This window comes from Panthera uncia, chromosome D2 (assembly GCF_023721935.1).
Source record: "Panthera uncia isolate 11264 chromosome D2, Puncia_PCG_1.0, whole genome shotgun sequence".
NCBI lineage: Eukaryota > Metazoa > Chordata > Mammalia > Carnivora > Felidae > Panthera > Panthera uncia.
Window position 1 is genome coordinate 60046295 of NC_064818.1, and position 11547 is coordinate 60057841.

General features: G+C 39.9%; 1 protein-coding gene across 4 annotated transcripts in view; it reads left to right on the top strand.

Annotated features, from left to right (window-relative positions):
* The first annotated feature begins 1350 nt into the window (after positions 1-1350).
* SLK (STE20 like kinase) overlaps positions 1351-11547 on the top strand; it is a 54994-nt gene continuing 44797 nt past the window's right edge. Inside the window, exons 1-2 of one of the 4 annotated variants that reach the window (XM_049645696.1) lie at positions 2023-2109; positions 8077-8172. Coding sequence is in view for 2 of the 4 variants with exons in the window: in XM_049645693.1 (XP_049501650.1) it covers positions 1960-2109 (150 nt within the window). In the remaining 2 variants the exon portion in view is untranslated. Of the gene's footprint in view, positions 2110-5712; positions 6452-8076; positions 8173-11547 lie in introns of those variants that run through there. The other 3 variants (XM_049645695.1, XM_049645693.1, XM_049645694.1) reach the window with 3 other exon arrangements.

Below are 11547 nucleotides of genomic sequence, written 5' to 3' on the forward strand. Positions count from 1 at the left end.
CTGGATGGTGGAATTATAGTACTTTTTATTCTTTGTGCATTTCTTCATTTTCCATAATGAGTATGTTACCTTTACATCTAGTGCCACCTACATAAATGAATGGGTTATGGTATTTTCACAGGTGTATACATTTGTCAAAACACATAAAACTGTTGATTTAAAAATATGTACAACTTATTGTATACCAATTATACCTCCATACAACTATTAGAAAAACAAGGGGATCTTGAGAAAAAAAATCATCATAACCTTCTTACTGGAAGAGGGGTTTTGGTATGCCATTTTGGGGCTAGAGGCCCAAACGGTTAGGGAGGGGTATGTGATTATTTTATAGATAGTAACACAACTTTCCTCCAGATAACCTTCCTTCCTTCCTTCAAGGGATCTGCCTTCTCATTATGCGCCAGGAATGTTGCTAGGTTCTTGGATACCAAAACGAGCAACAAATCACTGTCCCGAAACAGCTCTCTTCTGCAGGAGGAGGGGAAGGTAGGTCATCAAGGGCGGATTCCAGCTAACGCCCACATCGCCACACTAGGCAGTCTGTCACTACTGTTGTCCAAGGGGGCCGGAACCAGGTCAGGAAGTGAAGTTCTTAGCTCAGATGGAGTCACGAAGGGTGGCACCAGGGTGGTTACGACTGTGGAAGTGGCCAGAAGGGAGTGTCCGTGGTCATAACTTGAGAAGCGGGTTTAAGCAATTTTTACGTATCTATGCCTCTCTTTACCTGTACACTTGTACCAACAGCAAGAACTAAAAGTGAGCCCTTGCCTGTTCATGCAGCATGCCAAGGGCCTACATCTACTGCCTCATTTATTCCTCGCCACAAGTCCTCCAGGTAGAGACTATTAGGGTCTGCATCTCACCATGAAGAAACTAAGGCTCCGAGAGGTTACCTCCCCAAGGTCACAGAGCTGGTAAGCTCTGGCTTCAGAGTTCCCAACCACAACACATAGTGCCCTCTCACAGTACTTTGGGACCCATTAGAGAGAGAAAAGATCCACTTTCGGGCCCCAAGCGGCAGCTCGGCTTTCACTCTACAAATTTTCCAGATCCAGAATGGGGGCAACATCCGCTAGCACAACCAAAAGGGTCGTGCCCACCGGGGAACTCCACCAGAGCGGTGGGCTGACAAGGATTTGGGGGCTTGCCGGAGCAAACCTAGAGCAACCGTCAAGGAGTGACGAGCACGGGCTCCCGCAACACACCCCACTCCCGGCGCCAGCTAGCCCCTGCCGGCCGCCAGCACACTGAGCTCAACGCGCGTGCGCGGGGCCAGAGGGGACGCCCCCGCGCGAGCGCGCAGTGAGCGGGGCGTGCGGCGGGAGCGCGGGCGCGCTGCGGAGTCGGCGTCTACGCGCGCTCCAGGCCGAGGCTGTGTGGGCTGGGGAGGGAGCCAGGCGGCGGCGGCGCCTCAGAACCGAAGGGACGCGCGGGCCTCGCGCCGCGGGAGCAGACGGCTGTGGAGGAGACCTTGGGCTCGCGTCCGGAGGCGAGAGAGCTCGGCCTGTCGACTGCCCGCTTCAGGGGCCGCCGGCCGCGTCCCTCGCCCGGAGTGGCCGCCGCCCCGGGAGACTCGCCGTGACGCGGGCCTAAGCCGCGGCGGCCGCGGACGTCCGGACCTCTCGGACCGGGTCGGGTCGGGGCGAGCGTCCGGGCAGGTGCCGCCCCCTGAGGGCCGGCCGGGCGCGCGGCGCCTACCCGCGCGGCCCGCGGGCCGGGCTCGGCAGAGGGGCCGCCCGCGCAGCACCCCCCGCCCCCACCCCCTCCTGCCCGTGGGCCGGAGCCCGAGTAGCGCGCCCCGCCCTCCCCGGGCACGGCCCGGCCGGAGCGGCGGGAGCCGGGAAAGCCCGCGCCCGGCGCCGCCCGCCGGGCTCGCGCGGCGAGGAGGGAGGAGAAACTTTGCTTTTTATTGTTGCTTTTCGTGCGTAAGTGCGAGGAACTCTGCCGGGAGGAAAAATGTCCTTCTTCAATTTCCGTAAGATCTTCAAGTTGGGGAGCGAGAAGAAGAAGAAGCAGTACGAACATGTGAAGAGGGACCTGAACCCCGAGGAGTTTTGGGAAATTATAGGAGAACTGGGCGACGGAGCCTTTGGGAAAGTGTACAAGGTAAGAGGGAGAAAACGGGAAGTTGCACTTACTTGTAAGACAAAACAGCCACCGGTGCGGAGTGGCACGAGGAGTTCTCGCTCCCCTTGTCCCTTTCCTGCCTCTTGCCCCTTCTTTTTGCCTTCGTCAAGGTGCGTTAGAACTTTATTTGGGTTTATCATCCAAGGAGCAGCTAAGACAGTGGAGCGTAAGGTTGAACAAAATGGGGCCTGCATGTAGCTCAAAGAGAGGTTGCTAAAGGGAGGCCGGGTTGCAGAGGCTACTCTGTCAAACTTTAAAGGAAGTGAGGTGTCCTTTAATTTCAAGGAGGGGTCTGCTGATAGCCCTCAAGTATTTTAAAATCAGACGCTCAGTGTGCTTTTCAGTGGATTTATGTTTGTTTACGAGCTGTTTGCGTTCGTTTAGGTATGCTTGTGCCGAAGCAGTTCCCTCTTTAGGATCCAGGGCTTGTATCTGGTTTTATCTGTCGCTAGTACGTAACCCATCTTCTGAGATGAGAGCAAAGTGCTCCTTGCAGGCTAGTCTTCAGTTGGTTGCTTGACAACATGCTATAAAATGGAATGGAATTTCTGAATTTTCCAGAAGGAAACCTGCATCTGGTACTGGCTTCTAAACATAATTACAGCAAGCGTGGAGTAGAAGTCACTACCAGCGCTTAAAAAATTTAAAAAATACGTACACACCCATCTTTTAATATATATATATATTTATATATAAATATATATAAATTTTTATATAATAAATTTATATATAAATTATATATAAATATTTATATATAAATATATAATAAAAATATATTTATTATATATATATTTCAGTAGAAAGAGTTTTGATGTTTCAACGTGAAGGCATTGATGTTAACTGTTATTTCATAAGCAGTATATGAATGATGTCACTGGAATATTTTCATCCTGAAGGGTGAGGTTTTTCTGAGACACAGTTCAGGAGGAAGGACCCACAGGGTTGCCTAGAAGTGAAGCCATAAATAACTGACGTTTACACAGGACTTTGTAGTTTTCAAGGCACTTTCGCATAATTCGGCCCGCCAAAGGCCTGTGAGGTAGGCAGGTCAGTGGTATGTATCTACATTTCACAGATGCGGACACTGAAACTCAGAAATGTTTCTAAGTCACCCCAGTCTAGATTTGAACTCCAAATTCTGGCCCTGTGTTTACTGCTGTTTCTCACTTTAATGTCCACTGGTAGAAATGATAGTATTTTTCTCCTTTGTGAGCACCATCATACTTTTGCCTTTGCCCTGCCTCAAACGCATCTCACAGCTCCCAATCCTTCCCATTTTCCACCCAGGCTGAAATAGCCACTCCTCTCTCTGTGCTTTCAAAACACATTGTCACATGGCTGCTGTAGCATTTGTTACATATTATAGTTAATGATAAGAACAGGCCCAAGATGGTGATATACAGTTGGGTTCATCTGTTGCCGTAGCTCATAGTGCATCTCTCTGTATTAATTTGTTGAATTGAAAGAATGTATGTTACCTGCATGTGAGTTCTGTGGAAGCTATCATACTCTGGGAAACTTGGCGAAATAAACGTCCGGGTTTGTGTGGAGGGTAGAATACGGGCTGCAGCAAGAGCTTACAGCACAGTTTAAGATACTTAGAGTACAGTGTAAGAGCTTTTAGTGCTGTGGGAAGATCACTCTTGGGAGTCAGGAATTGGGTTGTAGTGCTGGCTGCCACAAACCAGCTTTGTGGTCTTGCACCTTCCTTTTCTTAGCTGGAGAATCATGGGTATCCCTAGATGTTTGTTTAGCTTCCTTCACTTCGTTAACATTACTGTGAGTATGCAGTTACCTAAGGCAAAAATAAATCCTCAAGGCACCTGGAATGCAGTAGTTAGAAGGTGGTAGGTGATTATGAACAGTATTCATGGTATAAATGTTTTATCAAATAGAAACAGTGTAGTATTAAGACCCTGGCTGTGGAGTTGGGCTGTATCTGGGCTCTGTCAGTAGCAGCCTGTGACCTTGGACAAGTTACTCAACCGTTCCATGTCTCACTTTTCTCATAAGACTTGCTCCTCAGTCTGTTGAGAATTAAAGGACTAAATGTAAGGCATATGGGAAGGGCTCAGCAAGTGGTAGGAATTACTATTATGTTTAGGACTCAGAAGCAAGATACGGTTTGGGACAGGAAAAGAGGCCTATGAAGATACTAAACCATTTTCTTGTTTTCCCAGGGCACAGACAGATTGTGGGGACATACTTACAATGCTCAGTGATTTAATTCTTTAATGACACTTTCTGCAAAATGCAACACATCTTCCTATAATGAACCATCAATTGAAAATTTTCTGAAAAATAAGCAACTTACTCTATATAGTTGAACACTGTAAAATTGTGTCAAAGGTAATATTTGTGGGCTTGATGACTATTTTAGTGTGACATTGGAAGAACGTGAGTTCTTTGCATTTTACTTTTTCATTTCACAATTCTATGCTTCTGAGGAATGAGCTCTGAGATTTTATTTTAAAAGAAAATTTAAAATTTAAACTTACCTGGCCTGTTGTGCAACTTTTTCCTAAAAACTTTTGTTTTCCAAGATCTCTAGAAATTCTAAATCTATATATTTCCTCTGTGTGGAGGAATAAGCTATCAAAGCTTTATATCATACGTACAGTAGTATGCGGTAGAAAACTTTCAAAAATTGATTCAAACTATCATTTGCTTGTAAAAATTAGTAACTGTCACCAAGATTAAATGGTAAATAGGTAATCATCTTGTGTATATAGTTTATTTGAAACATTTTTTTCTATCATATAGTTGTATTCCTTCCATTCAGTTCAGCACTATATAACTCTGTAGCAGTTACTTTCTTGTCTGAAAAATCGTCACTATTTTAAACTTATTTTTGCTTTTTAATGTGGTATTGACATATAAACAAAGTTATATAATATCACAATTTTTTATGTTTGGATTTTTGTTGCTTTTAACAGAAAAAAAAATGACATAAAGTTACGTATTAAATGGAAGCTGAATTCCTGACCGTGTGCTGGATGAGTGATTCTTTTTATGGCTCTGATGGGCAAGTGCCTTTTTAAAAAAATAGTGAGATACATATGTGCTGTTCATGTTTATCGCTTAGACCTGTAGTTTATTTCCATTCTCAGAAATAGAAGTAGAATTGGGTTATAGAGTAGCATATCTTTAATTTCACTAGTGATACCAAACTATATCAATTTACGTTCCCACTAGGAACGTATAAGAAGTTTCTTTCTTTGTATTTTTGCCTACAGTTGGTGTTGTCAGAATTTTTAATTTTTGACAATCCAATGTTATGTTTTTCATTATTGTTTTAATTCATCTTTCACTGACTATTAATAAGTAATTCTTTTCATAGGTTTATTGGTAATTTGGATTTCTTCTTTTGTGTTCAAGTTTTTTCATGTTCCTATCGGATATCCTTTTATTGTTTATTTGTAGTATATTCTGGATTTTAACCATTTGCTGGTTATGGTTATGGCAGATACATTCTTATTCTCTGGCTTGTCTTTTCAGTTTCTTTATGGTATCTTTTTATGAACAGGAAGTTCTTGATTTTAGTGTGGTGTAATTTGTCAATTTTTTTCTTTTCAGTTAATACTTTTTGTATTATGTTTAAGAAATTATTTCCTAACCTGAGATCATGAAGATAACCACTTGTATTATCTTCAAAAGGTTTGTAGTTTTGCCTTTGACAGTTAGGTATACAACCCACCTAGAATAGGTTTTTGTAAATGGTTTGAGGTAGGGGTCCAATTTCATTTTTTTCCTCATCTCAATACCTAGTTATCCCACAACCCATTATTGGGGGTAAACTATCTTCTTACTGCTCTACAGGGTCCTGTCTATTATATAATGTATCTGTCTCTATGATCTTGATTGTCTCCATTGATGTGTTTCTGTTCCCATACCAATATCTCACCATCTTAAGTAGGAAAGCATTAAAATAGATTTATGCTAGAGTACAGCTTCCTCATGTTCTTCATCAACAGTATCTAGTATATTGGCTCTTGGTGCTTGTATGGATATTGTAGACTTAGCTTAAGTTCCACAAAATTCTGTGGGTTTTTTTTTTTTTTTTTGAGGGATGATTTTGAAATCAATTTTGAAAAAATGAACATCTCTATGATATTGAGGCTTCCTATCTGTGCATATGTTTTCTCTCTAGGTCTTCTTCAGTATCTCTCAATAATAGGTTATAAATTTTCTCCCTAGAAGTCTTGGGAGCTCAAACTACTTCAAGAGTGTCTTAAATGTTTTATTTTTCCTATTGGAGTTTCCTCCTTGATTTGGTTGTATACAATCATCAGTAAGTCGTCTGAGAAAGGATCCACAAAAGGTACATTTTTTAAAATGTTGGATGTTTGAATATATCTTTATTATAATGTCATACTTGATGTATAGTTTGGTTATAGAATCCTAGTTCAAAAATAAGGGTTTTTTAGAATTTTAAGGACTTTTTCCATTCATTCCCGTTTATCTTCAAGCGCTGATGTTAAAAGTCCCATACCATTTTGTTTAGTGATTCTTTGCGATCTTTTTCTTTTCATCGTTTTTAAGATTCTCTTTTTATTCTGTTTATGGTGATGTACTTTGATATAGGTTCTTTTCCCCCTTTCATCTTGCTGGCCTCTTGGTTAGTTCTTTCAATCCAAAAACCTGTATTCTTTGATCCTGTGACTTTTTTTTTAATGTTTATTTTTGAGAGAGAGAGACAGACAGACAGACAGAACACAAATGGGGGAGGGGCAGAGAGAGAGGGAGACACAGAATCCAAAGCAGGCTCCAGGCTCCAAGCTGTCAGCACAGAGCCGAACGCGGAGCTTGAACTCATGGACTGTGAGATCATGACTTGAGCTGAAGTCAGAGGCTTAACTGACTGAGCCACCCAAGCGCCCTGAGTCCTGTGACATTTTTATGTGTAATTTATTTGAACCACCCCTCTAGGTAGTGGTTCTTGCTATGGTCTCAGGATTTCCGTTGTTTCTAAATTCATTAGGTACTTATATCATACTTGTATTCTCAGGGGCATTTGAGACACTTGACCAATTCTTTAAAAACCTCAACTTTTGGTTTTTAGATCACCATATTCTTGATATTTTTCCCACTTGTGTCTCTACTCCTCAGACGCTTTTGCTGGCTCTTCTTTCTCTTTCTGACTTTTAAGTGTTGGGATTTCACAGGACTTGGGTGTAGGTCCCCTTCTCTTTTTCTTTTCCTATGAGAATCCATCTTCTCCTATGGCTTCAATTACCATCTAAATGCAATTTATGTCTCTACCCCAAGGCCTCCCTTTTGAACTCCTGACCCATGCAGCCAAGTATCTGTTAGAGATTTCCGCTTAGATATCTCATAGTTTTCTTAAACAACAAGTCCAAAACATGAACTAATTGAACTCGTGATGTCAGCTCTGTATTTGCTTCTTTTATGTTTTCCATTCAGTAATTGGCATCTCTGTCTACCAGTTGCACAGACCAGAGACCTGAGGTCATTCTTAACACCTCCTTCTTCCTTACCTACCAAACCCAATTAATCACCAAGGCTTGTTAATTCTATCTATTAAATATTTCTTGGGGCGCCTGGGTGGCTCAGTCACTTGATGTGACTGACTCTTGTGTCTGACTCTTAATATTTGCTTAGGTCATGATTTCATGGTTATGAGATTGAGCCCCATGTCAGGCTAGTGCCTAGCATGGAACTGCTTGGAGTTCTCCCCCTCTCTCTGTACCCTAGCTGGCACGTGCTCTCTCTCTCAAAATAAATAAACTGAAAAAAATATTTTAAAATATTTCTTGAATCTGTCTCCTTTCTTCACTGTCATAATACTAGTCAAAACTGCCACTACCTAGACTTTTGCAAGTTATTGGTTTGTTTCAGGCTTCATATATATGTAATCATATATGTGTTCTCTTGTGTCTGGCTTCTTTTGCTCCACAGTTTCATTTTTTTTTTTTTTTTGTATAGGTACCCATTTGTACCAGCACCATTTACTGAAAAGACCATCCTTTCCTTACTGCTTTGTGGTGCCTGCATCATATATCAAATGTTCATATATACATAGTATGTATTTCCATGATGTTTATTATTTCTTTAGGACAAATTCATAGAAGAATTGCTAGGGCAAAATAAATGATCATTTATCAATGGTTACTGTGAAATTATCCTAGAAAGGTTGTGCAAATTTATTTTTCAATTAATTTTTAATCACACAAAGAATTTCTATTTATTGTGAAAATTAACTTATTAGAAATAAAGTTAGTTTTCTTTGACCATTACTCCAATTATTGTTCCTTCTATTATCTCCCTAGTTGTACCTGTTATTATCTGTTTCATGTACATGTTTCCATATTTTTTTATGTACTTATGTATATGTACATAGGTTCTACCTACTTAGACAACCCAACAGTTGGTCTTTTTCTGTGCCTTTGTTCCTTAACTTGAATTCATTGTTAGCCCTTATCCTTTAAAAAAAAAGTATTTACTTTTTCAGTAGGCAAAAGAGTATCAGTTTATTTCATTTTCCAATTTTTTTTTATTTTACACATTTTTAAAATCTATCCATATTCTAATAGAGTTTGTTGATTTGTAAATATTTTTTATGTATTATGGAAATGAACACTTTATCATAGATGCTGCAGTGTATAGTTACCTTAGTTTATGGTACTTTTAAAAAAATTTTTTATATTTATTTATTTTTGAGAGTGCACGAGTGGGGAAAGGACACAGAGAGACAGACAGACTCAAGCAGGCTCCAAGCTCTGAGCTGTCAGAGCAGCACCCCATGCAGGGCTCAAACTCATGAACCATGAGATTATGACCTGAGCCAAAGTCGGATGCTAAACCAACTGATCCACCCAGGCACCCCTTTTTGATATAAAGACGTATTCTTTTCCTTATTCTACAAAACCTGTCAATATGATACTTTTTTTTCTTTTTGCTTTCATGCTTAGAAAAACCTTCCCTACCCAGAAATTAGATAAATGTTTATCTATATATTCTTCTAGACTTCTTGATAGTTCAGTTATAAGGAATTTTACTTTTTGGTTATCTGAAATGAATTTTCTCTGTGGATTGATATGAGGCTCTCTTTCTACCCAAAAAACTAATAATGTAATCATTTCCAGAAATTTAAATGCTATTATTTTGAAAATATAGCAAAGTATAAAAAATACATAAAAATAATTCTACCATCCAGATAACTTTTGTTAGCGATTTTTTAAAAACTCAAGAGGGCATTAATATGGTTAGATTTTTGAGCACTATAAAAAATGATAAAATTGAACAATAAAAGACTTCCCACCAGTTCTTTTTCCCAAATGCGAAAGAATTGTCAAATGGGTTTGTTACTGGTAGTTATATTCATATCATAATTCTGGAACTACTTTTGTATATATCATAGGAATATTATAGGATAGAGCAAATGAGTTATGTTGATTGTTTTGAAAATATTTATTTATTTTTGAAAGAGAGAGTGCAAGCAGGGGAGGAGCAGAGAGAAACAGAGGGGCAGAGAATCTGAGGCAGGCTTCAGGCCCTGAGCTCTGAAGCAGGCTCTGAGCTGTTAGTGCATGTGGGGCTTGAACTCATGAACCGTGAGATCATGACCTGAGCTGAAGTCAGATGCTTAACTGATCAAATCACCCACGTGCCCCAGTATATTGATGTTTTAGAAATTAGGGTTGAAATTCTGGGAAAAAGGAGTTAGAAACTTGGAAAGGAGAAAAGATAAGAAAGAACCCTGTGATATTGATTTTTGAATTGGAAGTTTGAGTTTGAACTTGAGATAGTACACACACACACACACACACACACACACACACACACACACATTCCTGTTTTCCCTGAAATGGCCTAGAAATAATTATATTATAACTAGCATTCCCAGCTCTTGGCTTCTAAATACCATTCCACAGTAAGAAGAACCAGGGCTCATTGAAATGACTAATCCAGGTCTGGGGTAGGGAAGTACAGAAATAATTGAAAAGTGAAAGCTTTCCCACTAGTCCTTTTTTCCCAAAGGAGCCTGGAATATCTTATACCAGAAAGCATGGACATGCTCAAAAATTAACGGAGACATGCCAAATGTTCAGGGTAGTTTGAACAAATCTATCAATGATAAAATAACAACTTAATAGAATAATGGTAGTTAATATATAAAGATTGATAAGATTGGAAAAACCACTATTTTGCAACCATACTATAATAATTTAGGCAAAGATTATTGACAGATGCTAAGATCATTGTGTGAAAAGTTTTGGAGAGCAGGATTTATATACATGGTTTGAAATTATCACCCTTTAAAGGTACTTTTTACAGTAGAGAGATGTGATGGATACTGTCTTAAGTGATCACATCTAAGGTTAATCACCAGTAATAGGACAAAGTGTCATTACGTGTCTTCTAATGTAATTTGATGAGAAATATATAATCACCTAATGCAGTATTCTTGTCAAAAATAGTTAACTTGAATCTAATATGAAGAATAATCAGACAAATCCAGATAGTGGGACACTCTACAAATAAATGGTTTGGGTTTTTTAAATGTAAGCAATGAAAGATTTTTCAAAGACATTTGAGGAAATTTAAATATGGAGTATATATTAGGTATATCTATTAAATTCTTTTGGCATGATAATTGTAGTTATGTTGGAAAACGTCTTTGTTCTTGGTGGACACATGCTGAAGTTTTGGGAAGTGGAATGTAGCTTACTTCCAGATGGTGTAAGTAAAAAAGGAATGCCTGTATGTGTGTGCTTGTGTGTACATATCTATATGTAAAATGTATGTGTATGTATGCTTTGTGTGAGAATGAGAGTACCAAATGTGACAAAATGTTAACAATTGGTGACTCTTGGTGAGGTGTATAGGTATATGAATGTTTACTGTTCAGTTCATTCATTTTCTCTGTAGGTTTGAATTTTTTAAAATAAAGTGAGAGGTCATATTTTATCGTTTAAAAATTTTTAATTGACATACAACATTATATTAGTTTCAGGTGTACAACACAATCACTCTATATGTGTATATGTTGAAAGTAATCACAGTAAGTCTAGTTAAGATTTGTCACCTTACAGAGTTACAAAAAAAATTTCTTGTGATGAGAACTTTAAAAATATTTTTGTCATGTTTATTTGTTTTTTTAGAGAGAGAAAGGGAGGGAGGGAGGGCGGGCAAAGAGAGAGAATCCCAACCAGGCTTGTGCTGTCAGTGAGGAGCCAATGCAGGGCTCAAATCCACAAACCATGAGATCATGACCCAAGCTGAAATCAAGAGTCAGACGTTCAACCAGCTGAGCCACCCAGGTGCCCCAATGGTGTATTACATGTTTAAAAGTTGTTCTGTGCTGACAGCTCAGAGCCTGAAACCTGCTTCACATTGTGTGTCTCCCTCTCTCTCTCTCTGCCCCTCCCCCTCCCTCCCTCCCTCCCCCCCCCC